Consider the following 19853-nt stretch of genomic DNA (forward strand, 5'->3'; position numbering starts at 1 on the left):
TGAAGACGAGCACAGTGACACCATATGTGGGGCATGCGGTGAGAACTATGCTTCAGATGAATTTTGGATTTGCTGTGATATTTATGAGAAATGGTTCCATGGGAAATTTGTTGTATGAAGAAATGCTTCAGTTTATCAGTTTTCTTGTGATGTATTGAGCTTTCTAAAACATGGTAGTTGGTTTTTGTTTAGGTTTGTTCTCAAAGGATTATTTTCCTTTATAAACAAAATTGTAATGCTTAGAAGATAACATATATTATTCAATTATGAGATATTATATGTATAGCTCTATGGTAATTCTTCTATTAATAATGTGATTATGAAATGTTAATAAGGCCAAATGGTTTTAAAATAGCTAGTGAAACTTTTTTTATAACGCTTTTCGAATGCAAAAAGAAAAAAAAAACTATAAAATGTCTTTTACAGCACTTTTTCAATGTTATTGAAAATGCCATTTAAACATTTTATATCGCTTTTCCAACGCAATAAAAAATGCTATCAAAGTGTTTCGATAGCGTTTTTTCTCACGTTATAAAAAGTATTTATAGCATCATATTTATGTTATCATTGGGAACATATTATAGCGTTTTGCATAGTGGCAAAAAAACGCTATGAAAAGTCATGGACTTTCAATAACATCAGCTACGACAGCATTTCGAAAACGCTATTGAAAATCAACGATAGCGTTTTTTTGATGCTATTGTAACTGATATTTCTTGTAATGCCCTAAACCCCTAAACCCCTAACCCCTAACCCCAAACCCCAAACCCCAATCCCCAAACCCTAAACCCTAAACCCTAACCCTAAACCCCTAAACCCCAAACCCTAAACCCGAAACCCCTAAACCCGAAACCCCTAAACTCGAAACCCTAACCTATAACCCTAAACCCCTAACCCCAAACCCTAAACCCCTAAACCCTAAACCCCTAAACCCAAACCCCTAAACCCGAAACCCCTAAACTCGAAACCCTAACCCCTAACCCTAAACCCATAACCCCAAACCCTAAACCCCTAAACCCAAACCCCTAAACCCTAAACTCTAAAAAGAAGAGAGTGGAAAAAAAGTTAGGCAGCCGAATAACATACTTGGAGAGAGTGAGATTTAATGCCAATCTAATGAGAGTAATGTTGGGTTTTTCATTTAGAGAGTGTAGCCGACGTGGGTAGGCTCCAGTTGGAGTGAGTGTCAGTCGTAGAGAGCGTGGGCTGGCTTCAATGGTTTGCTTTCCACCGTGGACAACATGAGTTTTCCGGATCTGGCAGAGGTTTGGCTTCAATGAAGAAGGTGAAGAAGAAGGGTAACTTCATAATTTGTTAAAATTACAATGTGGGCTTCTATGGTTATTATTCATTTTTTCAGTGTCTATCAATGTTTATTGTTTTATATACTTTTAAGTTAACCCAAAACAAAAAGTCAAAACTTTTTTACTCACGAAGATTAAAAAATAGCAAAATTGATAAAATATTTAAAACATGTAGCAAAATTTCAGATTCTATCAATAATAAACATTGATAGACACTGAAATGCTTCTATCAGTATCATTGATAGACAATAATAGAAATTTATCGATGTTTTTCATTGATAGAATCCAAAATTTTGTTATAACTTATAAATATTTTAATTTATTTTACTATTTTAAAAAACGACTTTAAAAAATATCTACAAAACATGCAACTAAAAAATATAAGTACATATAAAACAATATTTTACAACTAAAAAGTATTCCAATTTTTTTTTCCTTGCAATATTATTAAAGAAGATTCCTTCATTGACGTCCGAGCTTGGCATCCCCTTCCCGGCAGACTAAAAATCGGCACCAGTCTAATTGACCCCCCTACTGAAAGCTAGAAATGTACTTAATTTTGGCGTGGGGAGGACGAGAGCATCCTTTCAACTGAATCTCTTTTCACGACATGGAAGCAGTGGCAGAGGGACTGTGGAGGCTGGCAGATTACCATGAGAAGCAGGGGGAATTAGGGAAGGCAATAAAGTGTTTGGAAGCCATATGCCAAAGTCCCGTCTCTTTCTTTCCAGTCCTTGAGGTCAAGACTCGGCTTCGAATTGCCACCCTTCTGCTCACTTATTCTCACAACGTCAATCATGCCAAATCCCATCTCGAGCGTTCTGTATGATTTATTTATTTATTTATCTTTTCTTTTTTTATTATTTCACACAGCTAATGATGTAGAATTAGCTATTTATGAACGATGGGTGTTCCCGGCAGCAATTGTTACTGAAGTCTATTCCATCATGCTTCGAATTGAAGTGCCGGGCTTATAGCTTATTAAGCCAGTGCTATCATCTCGTCGGTGCTATTCCTCCCCAGAAACAACTTCTTTATAAGGGTCTTGATCTCACCAATTCTGCTGGTCACGAGTAAGCATTTATCTTATTTCTGTAAGCCCAATGAATTACTTCTACATTTCTTTCGCCAAGTAACGTAACTTTTTTTTTTCTTTTTTGGTTTGTTTGTTGACCTCTTATTTTTTGTTGTTGGTAATAATGGATTAGCCTGCAATTATTTTGATTTAGTGCCACTTTATCAACTTTACTTATTTGTATTTTTCCTCATGCACTCATTTAAGACTGTCGGTGAAGCTATGGTCTTGCAACTTCAATTCACAGCTAGCAAATGCTTTGATTATTGAAGGAGACTATCAAAATTCAATCTCTGCCTTGGAGTCGGGATACGTATTTTCGGCTGAGATATGCTATCCTGAACTGCAGGTTGGCATCTAAATTTTTGTTTTCGTGCTCACGGCCATATTTCTTTATTATTCTGGAAGCATATCTATTTGTTGTTTCTTATATGTGTGTATATCTATATCTATATATATATATATATATATATAAAATTTCATTGATAAGATGAATCAGTAAAAAGGATCCTATCCAATGGATCACAAAAAACTTCCCCAATTGGTCATGAGATTAGATAAGCTATAGTTATCCTTATATACGTGCGAGGAAAGAAATTATCTCCAAAAGTATAAAATTTCATGGCTCAAAGAAGGGATGAAAACACAAGTTTGTTTCACAGAACGCTGTCAGCAAAGGAAAGAAAGTCTTCAACGTCAGAATTGCATTCTACGGGCACTTCTTTGCTGTCTTTTAATGAGATTGGGGAGGAAATAATCAGTTTTTTTAATTCAGTGTATCAGAACATGTCTGCAGATAGTAATATGCCTTCTAAATCGGTTTAGAATACAGTTTCGGGCTTTTAGATTCACAAAATTCCAAGCTCATTAGGCCCTTTATGGATGAAGAAATTAGGATTGGAATTAGGTGACTTGGTAAAAACGCCCTTGGACCAGACGGTTTCACCACAGAATTCAACATAAAATTTGGAACCTTTGCATAAGAGATTGCCAAAAGCTGTTGAGTGAATTCTTAGGAAGAAAAAAAAGCTGTTGAGTGAATTTTATCAAAATGGCCATGTTGAGATTGCCAAAAGCTGTTGAGTGAACGATTGCTTGAGAGAAAATTTTGTTTGTCTTGTTAAAAAAACCAAGACAGGTACCTTTGTACAGGACTTTAGACCAATCAGTTTGACTTCCTCAATTTACAAGATCCAGGCTAAAGTCCTGGCAGAAAGAATTAAGGAAGTTATTGCCTTTTATCATCTCTCCCTGCCAAAGTGCGTTTATAGAAAGAAGACAAATATTTGACCCTCTCTTGATTGGGAAATGAAGTTGTGGAGACCATAAAGTTGAAAGGAAGAAATGGTGAATTTTGTAACTCTCCTTGGGCACTTTCTCTTGAAGTGACAAAACTTCTCCCCAAGAATTGCCTTCTTTGAAAATGAATGGCCAGTGATTGGTGTTCAGTGGAGCCGTGGATGGGTTCATTTTGCAGTTCATTGCCCAAAGCAACACATAATGCTATTCAAAAGGCCACTCAACTATAAACAGTAGCAAGAGAATTAAGCAGAATAACAGATTCTTATCAAGTAATTAGTTTATTATTGTTCTTTTTTTTTTAAGGGAAACAAAGTCTCTTTTATTAAAGATTATAATGAGACAAAAGCTTAGGAGAATTATACAATGAGCAAAATAACCTAGGGATCAATAGATGTACCCAGACATCTCAACTAGATTGACACCCCCTTAGCATCCTCATCATATTCGTACGAACTAGTAAAAACATGAGAAATGAGGACAAATAAATGGCCTCAACAAATCAAGAGTATATGAAAATGTCCAAACTGTTCAGTAGCACCAAGAAGTGAAGTAGGAGACAGAATAACCCAAAACCCTGGTTAGTTTGCTGAAATGAATGCACTCCAATTTAGATTTCAGAAATGTTGTAGATATCAACCTCCTTAGATAGGATGCACCACGATGAGGTGTTTTGATGAGCAATTTCAAAGCAATCTATCCAACCGAGAAATTAGTTTTGAGAAGTCCTTTGGTTTCTTTCAAACCACCGATCTGCCAATAATGCTTTGATCGCATTCCACCATAGTATCTGAGAGGTCTTATTAAGATAAGGACCTCCTAGAATTCAGGTTTCTTTCACAGGTTCTTGGCTGCAAAGAAAAGAAGGAACTTAATATCAGAATTAATAAATGAACAAGGGGAAGCAACCAAGTCTTACCGAGATATAGAAAGATTAATTTTGGGGTTTTATGACGACCTGTATAAGAAAATTCCAGGGCCAAGATACATACCTTTAATCTTTGATTGGTCGTGTATTACTCCAATTCAGAATGTGGCTCTTACTACCGATTTTACTGAAGCAGAAACATTTGGGGCTTTAAAAGCCCTTGGAAAGAGAGCTCCGGGTCCCGATGGATTCATGGCTGAATTCTTCTTAAAACATTAGCGACTGGTTAAGGAGTCTTTCACTGCCCCATTTGAAGATTTTTATGAGAATAGAAGGCCTAATGCTTGTGTGTAGGAAAATTTCATCGGTCTATACAAATGGAGGATGCGGTCCTTGTAAAGGACTTCAGACCAATCAACCTACAAGATAGTGGCAAAAGTCTCAGCCGAACAACTGGAATCTATTATGGCCAATATCATCAGCCCTCTCAAAGCGCTTTCATTGAAGGTACGCAAATCCTTGACCCGGTCTTAATTGCAAACGAAATTGTGGAAGAATACCGAGCTATGAGGAAAAAAGGTGGATAGCTTGATCTTGAAAAGGCCTTCAATCGCGTGGACTGGGATTTCCTTGAAAAAGTCTTGCGCAGTAAAATTTTTGATCACTTTTGGATTATGAGCTGTCTAAAAATGCCAAGATAATCCATTCTCATTAATGGAAAGCCTCGAGGTCGTATTTTTTGCTTCTAGAGGAATTAGGCAAGGCGATCTCCTATCCCCTTTCCTTTTCCTTTTAGTAGCCGAGGTTTTAGGAGCCCTCTTGAACATGCTAGTTGCAAACGGGCATTATGAAGGCTTTGTAGTGGGTAAGGAGAAGGAACATATATTGATTCTCCAATTTCCAGACGATACCCTTCTTTTTGCAAGCATGTTAATGGAACTGGACACAATTGCACTCTTCGAATGGTGTTTCAGGTAGGGAATTAATTGGGAAAAATCAGCCTTAGGTGGAGTTAATGTGGAAGAGGATGAGCTGAAACTCATGGCTGAAAAGATGAGCTGTTCCTCGGAGAAGATGCCCCTTTTATAATTAGGGCTTCCATTGGGGGGTTATCCGAGACAAATTACTTTTTGGCAGCCCATGATTGATAAGTGCAGAGAAAGTTAGACAAATGGAGAAGATTCAATCTGTCAAGAGGAGGAAGAGCAACTTTTATGCCTATCCGTATTGGCCAATCTCCCCACTTATTATGTGTCTTTGTTTGCAATGTTGGACAATGCAGTCTCCTCTTTGGAGAGATTAATGAGGAATTTTTTTCGGGAAGGGCATTTGGAAAGTAAAATCAACCACTTAGTTAAATGGGCTAAAGTTATTCGGCCTTAACTTGATGGAGGTTTGGGTTTGGGAGTGCTGCAAAATAAAAACCTGGCTCTACTTGCCAAGTGGGGCTGGAGGTTTATGAATGAAGAAGATTCCTTATGAAGGCAAGTCATTCGAAGCATTCTTGGAAAAGAACCATTCAACTGGCACATGGTTGGAAATTCTGGTTATAGCCTAAAAAGCCCTTGGATTAGTATCTTTAGAGTTTGGAGGAAGGTGGACACCTTGGCCTCTTTTGGACTTGGTGATGGTACAAGAATTGGTTTCTGGACAGATGGGTGGATCGATAATCTTCCCCTTTGCACTCAATACCCCCAACTCTTTAGGATTACACTCTTATCAAAAGGATTCATTACAGCACATTGGGATAACTCGATATCCTTAATCTTTAGAAATTCTGGAAGGCTTCTTAATGATAATGAGATTCTGGCCTTTCAAAACTTGAAAAGTTTACGGTCAAATCTCTCACAAGACACCTCTAGGTATTATATCCTTGGGACAAGGATCTATATAAAGCTTTGTGGAAATCTAAATGACCAAGGAGAGTAAACATCTTCATTTGGGTTATGATCTTTGGACTCCTGAATTGCCCTTCAGTCATGCAAAGTAAGTTACCAAACAACTGCTTATACCTTTAATATGTCTGCTGGGTAAGCAAGAAGGAGAAGATTTACGGCATCTGTTTTTTACTTGTTCCTATTCTGCAAATTGTTGGTGGAAGCTCTTCTCATTTTCTGAGAGTAGTATGGATTTTTGGAGAATTTTTTAGCCTAAATGTACAGCAAGTTTTGTTGGTGCCCTTCTTTAAGAAGAAGTCGAGAATAATCTGGGCAAACTTATCAAAGGTTGTGCTCGCAGAAATTTGGTTTGAATGAAACCAAAGAATTTTCCATGATAAGGAAATGTATTGATTAGATCGCTTTGAGATAGCTAGTAGGAACACTGCAACTTGGTGTACTCTCCATAAAGACTTCGAAGCATTCTCCGTTAAAGAAATTAGTCTCAGTTGGCAAACCCTCATTTTTCCAGATCATTAGTAGTCATTTCCTTCACGAATCGTTTTTTGCAGCCACCATTGAAAGATTCGTTGTTCTACTCTTTTGTATTGATGCTGTTTATTCCATGATGTTTTGTTGTTTATTTTATTTTGGCTCTACAGCACGTGCTGTTTGGTGTCAACCTAGTTGAGATGTCCGGGTGTGCTTGCTAATCTAATGGTCTCTTTTTTGTTTGGCTCTTTGTATAAGTCTTTTGTACCTTGAGCTACATTATTATTATCGATAAAGAGGCTGGTTTCCTTTTCAAAAAAAAAAAAAAAACTCTTCCCACGTGTATAACCAAAATGCAATCTGGCAACCATTTACCAAATTGAATTTGGCCAAAGCTTCCACTTTCAACCAAACTCGGGAAATACTAACCCAAGGGCTTTTCAAGCTTTTTCAATAATTTCATCTTTTCCAGCTGTATGCCAATTGAACATATCCTGTTCATGAATGCTTCGCACTGCCTTATGCCACAATGACTTTTCGTCCTCAAAATACCGCCATCTCCACTTGGCAAGAAGGGCCACATTTTTAGCTTTGAAACCACCTAGTCCAAGGGCGCCATCCTTAGTCGATTTGCTGACTGCTTTCCACTTCACCAAGTGATTACTATTGAAGCTAACATTACTATGTCAATATCAATCTTTCAACTTAGGTGGTCCATTAAAATGGAGAAAGAATTGAAGAAAAATTCTGAAGATTATTTCTATAAGAAAGAAAAAGTTGAGAGTGGAAGGGTTGAAACTTCCAAATTCAGAACTAAAAGTGGGTGGGTTCTAAGATGCAATGCATGGCCTCGTACGGGAGGGAGATCATTTATTCATATCCCCATCGGTGAAGATAAACAGGGGTGGAAAAGTTTCAGAAAAACGTTGGGAGACTTCAAGGGCAACCATGAATACAAAATCTGGTCTACCCAAATCATGTCCAACACCATTATGAAGCAGCCGAACAAAAGTATAAAGGGAAGCTATGTGGAGATAGCAAAGTCAAAAGAGACATCCAAGAACTCTTTCTTTGATACCACAAAACAGAGTACAAGCAAATGTTGGGTGCTTAAGAATCTGGTAGTCTTCAAAGCTAATTTTGATAATCTATGGGTTGTTCAAAACTTTATGAATTTGATAGTTGGGTAAAAATAAATGAAACATTAGAACTCTTTTTTGACTCAAAAGTTATCATCAATCCATTATTTGTAGACAATGCTTTGATTAAATTGGAACGTGGTCCTTTGAAGGAGTTCATTGAAAATCCTGGCAAATGGCAAAATTTTGGTGCCTTTTATTTAAAGTTGAAAAGTGGAACAATCTTATACATGGAAGACTGTTATATTCGAAAGGCTATGGAGGGTGTATTACAATAACAAATCTACCACTTGATTATTGGTGTAATAAAACTTTTAAAGTGATTGGAGCTTATTTTAGAGGTTTAGAAAATATTGCAGCTGAAACTATCAACTTCATTAATGTCTCAGAGGCCAAAATTCAAGTAAAGTAGAATCTGTGTGGTTTTATTTCGACAACCATTGAGATATATGATGAAAGAAGTGGATTTTTTTTTTTTAATTTTGGGGATATTTCTATATCCTATCCAACCTGCAAAGTACAAGATGATTTATTTACTTACGATTTCTCTAAGCCTTTAGATATTGTTAGGTTAAACAACTATGAAGGACGTAGGTATTGAGGAAGATTCATAAAGCTCCAATTTTGACTTTCTCCTTCCTTCGAACTCCATTTCAAGCACGCAAAGGAACCTTTTAAGATGTTTAAAATACTGTTCAAACATCATCATCCAAGGTCATCAACAACTCAATTGAATTGCAAAGCAACATCAGATTTTGGAAATCTTCTCTTCAACCTCTGACAAATGGCAATTCCATTAGAAAACGGACAATAGAAGACAAATGAAAGTCAGAGAAATCCAAAAGTTGTTCATAATCAAAACCACCAATCAGGAAAGGCTTAGTTTTCCTGCCAAAGGAGACTTTTTTAATTTTATTCCATTTGAAAAGTCACTTGAAGGAGTCCAACAGTCATGTATTTGCAGCATTAAGGGGGCGTTTGGGGGAGGGGTAGAGTTATAGGGGATAAGGGTTATGAAAACCTAGGGTTATGATAAAACAAGTGTTATGGTAGCATGTGTTTGGGGGAAGGTTTATTATTGGTAGTGTTATGATAGTATATGTTTGGGGGAAGGACTATGATAGGTAGTGTTATGATAGTATGTATCTGGGGGAAGGATTATGATAGGTAGTGTTATGATAGTATTTGTTTGGGGGAAGGATTATGATAGTAGCGTTATGATTTTTTTTTTAATGTATATCCAATAAACAAATTTAATATATTTATTTTAATAAATCATATTAGGAAGTAATTTCAGCCATAAAAAATCATTTTTTTTAAAAAAATTCTTTTGGGTCTTTAAGTTTTCTTGTACTTAAAAAAATCAGCCTACATTCGGTAACTTTCTTTTTTCTATTTTTTATTAAAATTACTTTTTATAATATTTATTAAATTTAATGCTTATTTTCCCCAAACTTTCAACGTTAAACAAAATTGAAATTTCTAGTTAAAATCTAGTTCTAAAAATAAAAACAACCCTTTGATTTTTTTTTTTTTTAGTTTCTCAAATTTTGATTCAGTAAAACAATAGAAAAAAGTAATAACAAATTATCGAAACTTGTGTATGCAACTAATATTTATCAACTTAATTTTACTTTTAAAAGATGAACAAAAAATCTTAGTTGGTTAATCATTTTGTTATTTTGAAATTAAGCCATGTTTCTTAACTACAAGAATGGAATTAATAACCAAAATTTAAAAATAATAATAATAACAAGTTTTTAAAAACTATATTTTTCTTCAAATTTCACTTTAATTTTTATAAAAGAAACAAAAGTAAAAACCAAATGATTGTTTGTATGAATAAATCTTTTACTTTCTATTTTTTTAAAAAAATAATCTTATAAAATTAATTTTCATAAGTTTCTTTTTCTTAAGTTTTAGTGTCCATCCTCTACTAATAGTTTAAAATACAATACCGAGTTAAAAAACTAAAACTAAAACTAAAATTTTAATACTTTTCCAAGAAGGAAAAATAAAATTGTGTATCTTTTTTAATCTTTACAAAATCTCACTAATACAAAAATAATAGAGTTGTGAAAATTTAAAAATAAATACTTTAAAAATAAAGACAAGGGGGTTATGGAGGGGTTGAAATGGGATAATGCTAACCCTCCCCCAGACAAGGAGTGGGGGATTATGATAACTCTAATCCCCCATAAACCCTCCCCAAACATACCCTAAAGATAATAATAATGTTGTCTCTATGAATAAAGGTGTCAACAAGACATTAATCCCCACGAAGGCCGATAATAATGTTTAGACTGAAGTTGCATTCACTCTGCTGGAAAATGAAGAGATGCTATTGAAGAAGAGAGAAAAGGGTGCAGAAGATAATCGTGATATTAATTCATTGGGCACCTGCCAACTTAAAAGCAGTTGTGTTTTTCCTGTAGATAACAACGATGCCATGTCACCGTTATTAAATCCAATCTCTAACGGTCTCTCTCCTCATGGATCATCAAAAGTTGACATCCTTGCATCTTCTCCAATTATTGTGTTACCAAGCAAGTCGGTTAACAAAAAAGAAAGACTTTCTTCCTCCTTGTTAGCTTGGTTTAACAAAGCTAAAAAGAATTATTACCCTCCAAAGTTCTTGAAGCATTTTATAAGGAAAAGGACATCCTCCAACCATGTTTGGACTGCTCTTTTCAATTCTGAGTCTTTTGGAACTTGTTTATTCAAGGCTCAAGAGAAGCATTCCCAGGGTCAACAATCATTCAAGTTTTCGTTCACTGATGTTAATTCGGATCTCCTAGAAGTTTGCAGCTCTCTAGTCCAAGCTTCTGGTTGCAATACCAGGTTAGTCAATCCTCAATCTAACCTTCATTCTTTCTCCTTCTCCGAATTTAGGCCACCTGCCCCAAATGTGTCCTTTATGCAAGGTACATTGAACTGACAACAAGAGTGCGAGCAAAATACAAGCAAGGAGCAATAGGGAATGCTAATCTAGAGGGAGCTTGCAGTCTCAATGCTCAAGGAACTCAAGATGCAGATGTTGGATCAGTTGTAAGTATAAGTAGTGAGGAATTGTATAAGTAGTGAGGAATTAGAAGAGGTTGAAGTAGGGGAAGAGGTTGAAGATTATGAGATTTTGGAGAACATAATCAGCGATGTTCGCGAGTTGCTTTTTTTTTTTAAATGGAGACGAACTTCTTTGTTTATGATAGAACTTAAAGTATTAGAGAATTATACAATGAGTGTAATAAAGAAGTCTAAAGAGCAAACCTGAGGGACCAGAAGGTGCACCTGGACATTTCAACTAGGTTGACACCCCTTAGTGCCAAAATATCTCATCCCAGTTAAAAAAAGAACGAAACCAAACTACTAATAATCAATGTACAGCTTAATACAAAAGCCCGAGAAAAGAAAATAATAGAAACAAAACAGTACAAAAACAGAGTATAATAACAGCTACTGTGAAAGACAAAACAAAACGAACTAAACTCAGAAGGAGGCCTGCTGAAGAAAAGTATCAAAGCTGTGAATGCTGCAGGTGAAATCACCAACTAAAAGCTAAAAGACTGGTTGAGAGAGAAAGACTGGCCAATTGAGACATATATCTTGAATGGAGTAATTCACAAATTCCTTATTTAAAGAACACCAAGCTGCCGCGTTACGCTTTGCAGAGAAAATTATTTATGATCTTAGTCTTTCCTTATCATGAAAAATCCGTTGGTTATGCTCAAACCTTAATTCAGCAAGAAGAGCTTTAGACAGATTTACCTATATTAGCCGAGACTTCTTTGATAGAATCGGACCCTTTAGAAGTTGAAGCTCCAATGAACTAAGGGACCCATAAAAAACCCAAGCAATATCGAGGATGGAAAAGATACTATCCCAGTAGTAGGATGAAAAGAGAGAACAAAAAGAGGTGAAGTAGATCCTCATTGGCCTTCATACAAAGAGGGAAAACCGAGGGAAGAAGGCACGTATTAGGGGACTTCTTTTGCAGGATATCTGAACAGTTAATAAACCCAAAAACCATGATCCATATCAGATTATTAACTCTTCGGGCGCTGTTTGACTTCCATAAAGCTTTAAATAATTGTTTATCCATTAAGGAGGCAGATTGTAGGTGAACCGAGAGAGACTTAACAGTGTAACGACGTTGATGGTCGATGGACCAAAATTTATAATCTTCAAAACCATTCACTTTTTCAGACGAGAGAAGAGATAATAAGGATTGAAATTCTGCAATTTCATCTTCTAAAGGCTCCCTTAATTACTATCACGAGTAGTTACAATTCATCCTCCAAACTTATTAATTACATTTCATCCCTTCCTAAACAAATGCTCAACTCTGATTTGGCAACGGAAGTTCCTTTTATTGTCAGTTCAGGGGGCCAGTTTCCTTCTTAAAATACTGAGGGTTCCTTTCGATAATGTTGAGGGTTCCATCTTCTAAAAGGGAGGGCTGCAAAAACTGATTTTGGAATGTTTAAGACGGGTGGAAAGGAGGAGAGATCAAAATCTTCATCTTGCAAAGCTTCCCTGATTCTCAAAAGGTGAATGGAGTTATCGAAGTCATTCAGCAACCTGGGGGCTTTGCTGGGATTAGGAAGGTTTAGAAATTCAAAATCGCTGAAACGCAGAACTATGTTACCCCTCTTTAGGTCTGTAATTTCTATCACTGAAGGAACAAAATCACATAAAATCTTCTTAACCTGAATCTGGGCTTCACTACAGTTTGTTAGATTCAATGTTCGGTGACTATGTCAATAAGACCTCCAAAATTATCTCCAATTACCTCAAACATGCTTCTACACCAATAGTCCAGAGGAAGATTCTTGATTTTAAGCCAACCTCCATATTCTTTTAAAACAAGTGGCCTACTATGTTCCATATTGTCCCATTTTTCAAATTTCTCAAATTTAAGTTGGAGATTCCCCAGGCCTGCCACTTTCCTTCCTCACCAATGAAGTCACTGATTGAACCTTGATCAAAACTAATGAGAGCGTTTTCATCAAAAAGAGGGTTTATAACAATATTGGTTTGAAATATCTTTTCCAGCCGCTTGTGGATCAATCCCCAGTCATTGGATGCAAATAATTTGGATATAATCCATAGATTATCGAAATTAACCTTGGCCACTTCATGATTCTTGATTAACCATTGCTTTTGATTTGGGGAGAAGTGATCACCGGGCACATGTTGTTTGCCTTTTTGGCTAAATACCTGGCTGGGTTTCTTTTTTTCAGGCCTTGTTACGGGGATTTTAGCACTACTGGACTTGACCATCTCTATGTAGCTTAGTTTTTCTACTGATGACAGAGGGGGAATCTTGGTTGTGTTGCCTGAGAACCATCTGATATAATCCACTTTTTCTACAAAATTGTCCAGCATCTTGCAAAACGACATCCAACCTTGCTGATTTTGTCCAAAGCAGACTCTTAAAATGGAGTGACCTCCTGAATAAGGCCAATGATCACAACTACGGACCTACCCCAACTTTACTTGAAACTTGGAAAACCTTCGGCCGTCCTCTGTCAATGTCAGCATATTTTTTGAAGAGTCGATCAACTGGAGTTCTGAGGAGTTCTGGTATTGATCATATAAATAGAAATAGATTTGTTGGCTTCCACATCTTCAATGATACAGCTACCATCCTCTTTCCAAATACAATAATGCGATTGATTGATTTTACAACTGACAACCTCCATTCTGAACTTTGATGCTCGTCGGAAAGGACAGCCTACTGGAAAGGAGAGTGGACAGAGGTGAGAAGAGAGAGGGGAGAGACCTTACCTTTTTGATGTCCGCAAGTTGTTTGTGGAGGAAGGTATAGAAGAAGAACAACCTCCTCTGTTAAAGTAGTCTTGGATGTGGTAGTGCATAGAAAGCCCTTGTAGGGAGCTAGTAGTTAATAAAAAAGAACGGTAGTTAGGAATTTGATGCAATGAATTGTGGTTTTTGGATGGTTAGGATTTCTCTGTTTTAGGATTGATAGATCTCCTGTTTTACGGTTATTTTGTTTAGTTTAAGTAGTTACCATGTGGTAACTCCTTGTCAAACTTTCTTTGTAATTTCCAGTTGAGTTGGCCTCTAATTAAGGGCCGTAATTTCCAGTTGATTGGCCTCTAACTAAGGGCCAGCCAACTTCACTAATGCATTATGAGGTATTTTTCTTAAAGGTTCTCTCTTTCACCTACTTGTCTACACAAAAAATATTTATAAAAAAACCTGGAACAACACAGAATTCACCGCTGCAGACCAAAATCTTCTAAAAATAGCACCAGAAAAATAATTAAATTGTCAAACCCTCAAGGTTTCTGAAAACGTTGCTTTTGGGTTCCTTTTTTAGTGCTCTGTTATAATTTAAATTTTTTTAATATTGGATGAAACCTTCATTTTCTTTCTTTTTTTTTTGGTTAGACGCAGCTTGCAACTTCTATTACTAATTAAGGAGAATCAGTTTATGAAACACTTGTTAACTCAACTACCAAAAGGACTTGTATTGAAATATGAAACTTCCTGGTGTGAATTTCTTGACTAAATTTCTGTGTTAATTTTGCCTCCTTTCACTAGTAAAGTTCATTTGAAAAATTCAGTGGCTTTCATACACATCCAACTAATTATCTTGTTTTTATTCATGAAAGATGTTTTTTGCTACTTCTATCCTTCACGTGCACCTTATGCAATGGTACGATGACAATTCTGTTGAACAAGCTGTTAACAAATGTGATGAGGTCTGGGAATCTATGGAACCTGAGAAAGTAAGTGGATTTCTTCCCTTTTATGTTCTCCGTAGTTGTGTGTCAGCAACTCAACATCTAAAGATGAACTACGCTTATTTATCTTTAAATGTAAATTTTTTGCTCTGATTAGAATTATTTGTACACATTTACTTACTCTCTCTTCACTCCTTGGTCTCGTCTTACCTCTGCAATAAAGAGACAGCAATGTGTTGGCTTATTATTTTACAATGAGCTGCTGCACATATTTTATCGACTTCGGATCTGTGACTACAAGAATGCTGCTCAGCATTTAGATAAATTAGATGCTGCTATGAAGGCTGATTTGCAACAAACTCAGTACATAGAAGATCTGACTAAAGAAATGAATGCTTTAAATCAGAGTCTATCCAGGTCTGATCTACATTATAAAGATAGGTTGGCTCTCACTGGAAAACATGCTCAGCTTCAGGAACAGCTTAGAAGTATAACTAGACCAACTTCCATGAGCAAAGAATCATTGGAACCTGGGCATTTTGGAAACGTGAGAAGAACATCTAGAGACAAACTTGAGTTGGCACCATATCCTATTGATGGGGAGTGGCTACCAAAAAGTGCTGTGTATGCGCTTGTGGATCTTATGGTTGTTATCTTTAGCCGGCCTAAAGGACTCTTCAAAGAGTGCTCAAAACGAATTTTATCTGGAATGCTTACAATACAAGGTAAATATTTTAGAATGTTCACACCTTAACAACTACTAAACTGAATATACATTTGTCCTAGATTAACTGATGTAGCTTAAAGAATAAAATGAGAGAAATCTCCAAGAATAAAATCTAAATCAGCCGCCAGGTGTACTTTGACAAAGGAGTTTAGCGCCCTATACTATTCAAGACTTGTGTTTGAACTGGCCGGCCTTCACTGCTTGAGTTTTTTGGCTTTTCTTTGTTCCATTTCTCAGTTTTCTGTTTCCTAATGTATTTCTGTTTTACATAGGGGTGTATTTATGAGTTTCTTTTAGTTTCTTGATTGGGAATGGTGAGGTCACTAACTACCTTACCTAAAGAGGATTTGTATATAGGTTGTACATTTGTGTCCTTGAGTTCTAAGGAGACAAGAACCTAAGTCTGTTAGATGAACTGTTGACCTTGTGGCTAGAGCGTGATTAACTACCAATGGGCGTTGGTCCAATGGCTATAGAGGATCGTTCTTGGCAGGTTCAACCTGCTGGGATGGCCACGAGACAGTATGGCAGGCTTCAAAAAAATGATGAGGACGCTAAGGGGGTATCAACCTAGTTGAGACGTCCGGGTCCGTCCCTTGATCCGTAGGCCTCTTTTTTCTATACTTTTAGTATATGACTCTTCTGCTTTGAGTTTTGAATATCAATAAAGAGGCTATCTCCTTTTTAGAAAGAAAATCTTTATTATGAATCAAAAGTCATCAGTGCAAGAAGACAATTCCTTTATTTTCTTAAAAAAGCAAACCAACCTCTTTATTAATAATATTAAGGGTGTGTTTGGGGTGGGATTTTAGGGGAAAAATGATTAGGAAATTGGGCCAAACCGTGTTTGGCCCAAGAAATATGGTAAATAATCCTATCCCTAAATAACCCTATTTTATCCTCTCTTTACTTTCTTACAACCCTACATTACTCTATCTAAATAACCCAATTTAAATTCTATTATTATTTTTTAAATTACTACAATCATAATCCTTCCCCCAAACACATATTATTATAATACTAATATCATAATCCCTTTCCCAAACACATACTATTATGACACTACCTTTTATATTCTTTCCTCCCAACACATATTATCATAACACTAGGATTATCTAATCCTTTTCTCCCATAACTCTTTCCCTCCCCCAAACGCACCCTAAGGGTCAAAGTATAGAAGGTTTATACAAAGAGTAAAAATAATGAGACCAAAAGATCAGCTGGCGCACCCACATCTCAACTAAGTTGACACCCTTTAGTGCCCTCATCACGTCCAAAACAATTACAAGCCAAAATACATAATAAAAATTTGCAATAAAACAGCAAACAGAAACTGGATACAGGATACACAATATAAAACTAAGAAACAAGAAGATAGCAAAAATGATGCATGAAGATGGTGGCTTCTAATGGAGAAGTGGAGGCAAAAGACTTTCAACGAAGACAACAAAAAACATGAGGCTTATAGAAGGTGGTGGCTTCTAACAATTTGGAGATGTGAAGGCCCGCCAATTAAGACTAATCTCTTGAATGGAGAAAGCTTCGAAATCTTTGCATAAAGTACACGAAGCTGCAACATTCTGATTGGCAATCTCAAAACGATCTAACCAGCACATCTCTTTATCGTGAAAGATCCTTTGGTTTCGCTCAAACCAAATTTCTGCAAACAAAGCCTTTGATAAATTTTCCCAAATTCATTACTTGTTAGGTGCTAAAAGTAAACCACAAAAAGTTATCTCCCCTCTCCTCTCTCCTCCTTCCTCCCCGGAAGCCAATCCCTTCTGACCACCACCAAATCTCTCAGAATGGAGGTTGTTAGTTGCAAAATCAACCAATCTCACTATTGTATTTGGAAGGAAAATGATAGTTGTACCATTGAAGATGTGGAAGCCAACAGAACTCCATCACTTTCTAATGGACTCAAGATGCCATTGATGAACTCCTCAATTCTTCAATTGAAACGCTTCTTCCAAAGCACGATGACATTGATAGAGGTAGGCTGAAGGTCTCTAAGTTTCAAGCAAAATCTGGATGGGTCCTTAGCTATGACTTTTGTTGCGGGATCGAAGTAGACATTTTGTTGGATTCTTGAATATATTGCAATCTCATAGTGGGTATAAGACTCATCCATTGATTTTCTTGAATCAATCTTTCTTGATCGTGTTTCATAACCAATTTTGAGTCTTGGATGTTCTTCTTAGATGGTAAAAATCCATTCTTGATGATTCTTGACGATTCTTTAATTCATCCAACTTCCAATCTTTACGTTGATTTTTTGGAAAATGGGTTTGAATGGATTGTTGGGCCATTTTTTTGTAGTCGCCTTCTTATTCCGTCCCAAACTGTCTTAGAAACATCATCAGAGTCACTAGAATCACTAGGATCAAATTTCCAATTTGGATAGTGATAGCTTCTTTGAGAAAATCGAGCATGGCCAAAATTGGAATGTTGAAATTCTTCTTCGAATCACTTGAATCAGAACTCCAGCATTGTTTATGGAAGTAAAATTGATTTTCTTGTCTATACCTACTGCTGGTTTTTTTCTTGGACATCTTTGATCGATAGAAGTCAATTTTTGAAAAATCTTGGTTCCCCCTAATTAGACATGTTGATTGGAAACAAGCACAACACTCAAATCTCCCTCTCATGATCGGCGTCAACAAGAGTTTCCTGGTCTTCCACCGGCGGCAGTCAATGATAGCCCAGACGGTTGCTCTGATACCAAATTGATGCGAAGCTTAGGAGTTTCTCATGAAAATACTTCAAGATATCTTTTATTAATGAATAGAGGAGCCTTTTATAGGCTGAAAGTTTAACAAGAATCTGTTAGGAGTTAGTTAATTTGGGAATTAACTTTGATTTGAGTTAGTTATTTTAGAACTAACTCAAGATACAAGAATGATAAGCCCTAGCTAAAATCAAGAAGCTTAAGAAATAGCTAAAGAAACATTTTAAAAAACATTTAAGAACTTAAAGAAACATCCATAATGGAAGATGTTGTACATCAGTTTGTTCAAGCCCCTACACATGAAGAGAGTAAGGAAGAGTTGCTGGATATATCTTCTTTGGATAATTTGATGGAATTGTCTATCAAAGCAGATCTCTTAGCTCTTTATAGAAGAGGGGTAAGAGACTTAAATCAGTGAAGTGTTTTTAGGATTCCATCATATTTATGTTGCCCAAGTATAGTTTTTGTTTGGGTTTTAGCTTGTATTTTCTCTTAGTTCTTTTGCTCTTAGTAAAATATTCTTGTACTTTCAAGACTTGTATTTGATCTAGCCGGCCTTCACTGCTTGAGTTTTTTGGCTTTTCTTTGTTCCATTTCTCAGTTTTTTGTTTCCTAATTCATTTTTGTTTTTCATAATGATGTTGTATTTATGAATTTCTTTTGGATACTAGTTTCTTCATTGGAAATGTTGAGGACGCTAAGGGGTGTCAACCTAGTTGAGATGTCCGGGTGCGTCCCTGATCCCTAAGCCTCTCTTTTTTTTACTCTTAGTATATACCTCTCGTACTTTGAGTTCTGAATATCAATGAAGAGGTTGTCTCCAAGTTTTCTCCCCTATCTCCCCTCTCCTCCCCTCTTTGGTAGCCGGGTTTCTCAGCAGACCTCTCCGTTAATTCTCAAAGCACAACATGGAGGTAGTTGCAAAATCGATCAGTCACACTATTGCATTTGGAAACAGGAAAATTGATGCTTTATCAAAGATGTAGAAGCTGGCAGAAGCATCTCTCTTTCCGATAACCAACTTAGATGGCAGTCAGTAATAACCCACTTAGAATTCCGGTGGACAACCATTTTTAGGAAACTCGGGGGCATTGATAGAGGAAGATTGAGAATTTCAAAGTTTCAAGCTAAGTCTGGATGGATTCTAAGTTGCGATCACTAGCCATATTCAGGGGGTCTTTTCAACATTAGAGTGTGCTTAGGAAAAGATTGGCAAGGCTGGAAGTTGTTTTGTACGATGCTGGGAAAATTTGTCGAAAAATTGGATTACGCTAAATGGTATTTTCTGATAATATCTTCAAGATTCCTTCTCCGAATTTGAGAGAAATAAGTCATGTTGAAATGACAAAATCCAGTCTTTTTAACTCCCTTGCTCCAAGGTTCGAATCCAAGGAAATCGGTCAGATTCCTAGTCAAAACAAGAAGCTTCAAGTGCCCAACCATTCTCCCCCTCCAAAACAGAAACAATGGTTAATTAAGAACCATGAAGTTGTGAAGGTCAATTTTGACAAACTATGGATTATATCAAAATTATTTGTCTCAGACGACTTGAGACTGTTTTATAGGAGGCTGGAAGTTCTTTTCCAAACGAAAATTGTTATAAATCCTCTTTATGATGAGAATGCCCTCGTTAA

At 36.4% G+C, this 19853-nt stretch overlaps 1 protein-coding gene and 1 non-coding gene across 9 annotated transcripts in view; both read left to right on the plus strand.

Moving 5' to 3' along the window:
- The first annotated feature begins 1727 nt into the window (after positions 1-1727).
- LOC103490628 (sister chromatid cohesion protein SCC4) overlaps positions 1728-19853 on the plus strand; it is a 43817-nt gene continuing 25691 nt past the window's right edge. For 3 of the 8 annotated variants that reach the window (XM_051086600.1, XM_051086604.1, XM_051086603.1), the window contains exons 1-5: positions 1745-2127; positions 2226-2377; positions 2587-2728; positions 14693-14809; positions 14988-15489. In XM_051086600.1, the coding sequence (XP_050942557.1) occupies positions 1915-2127; positions 2226-2377; positions 2587-2728; positions 14693-14809; positions 14988-15489 (1126 nt within the window). In that variant the 5' untranslated portion in view covers positions 1745-1914. Of the gene's footprint in view, positions 2128-2177; positions 2378-2586; positions 2729-14692; positions 14810-14987; positions 15490-19853 lie in introns of all 8 variants that reach the window. The other 5 variants (XM_051086605.1, XM_051086607.1, XM_008450201.3 and 2 more) reach the window with 4 other exon arrangements.
- Positions 15818-16025, plus strand: LOC127150123 (small nucleolar RNA U3). The gene has a single exon (XR_007822140.1). It is a non-coding gene; the product is annotated as a small nucleolar RNA U3 (small nucleolar RNA).

The sequence above is a fragment of the Cucumis melo genome, chromosome 6, assembly GCF_025177605.1.
Source record: "Cucumis melo cultivar AY chromosome 6, USDA_Cmelo_AY_1.0, whole genome shotgun sequence".
Classification (NCBI taxonomy): Eukaryota; Viridiplantae; Streptophyta; class Magnoliopsida; order Cucurbitales; family Cucurbitaceae; genus Cucumis; species Cucumis melo.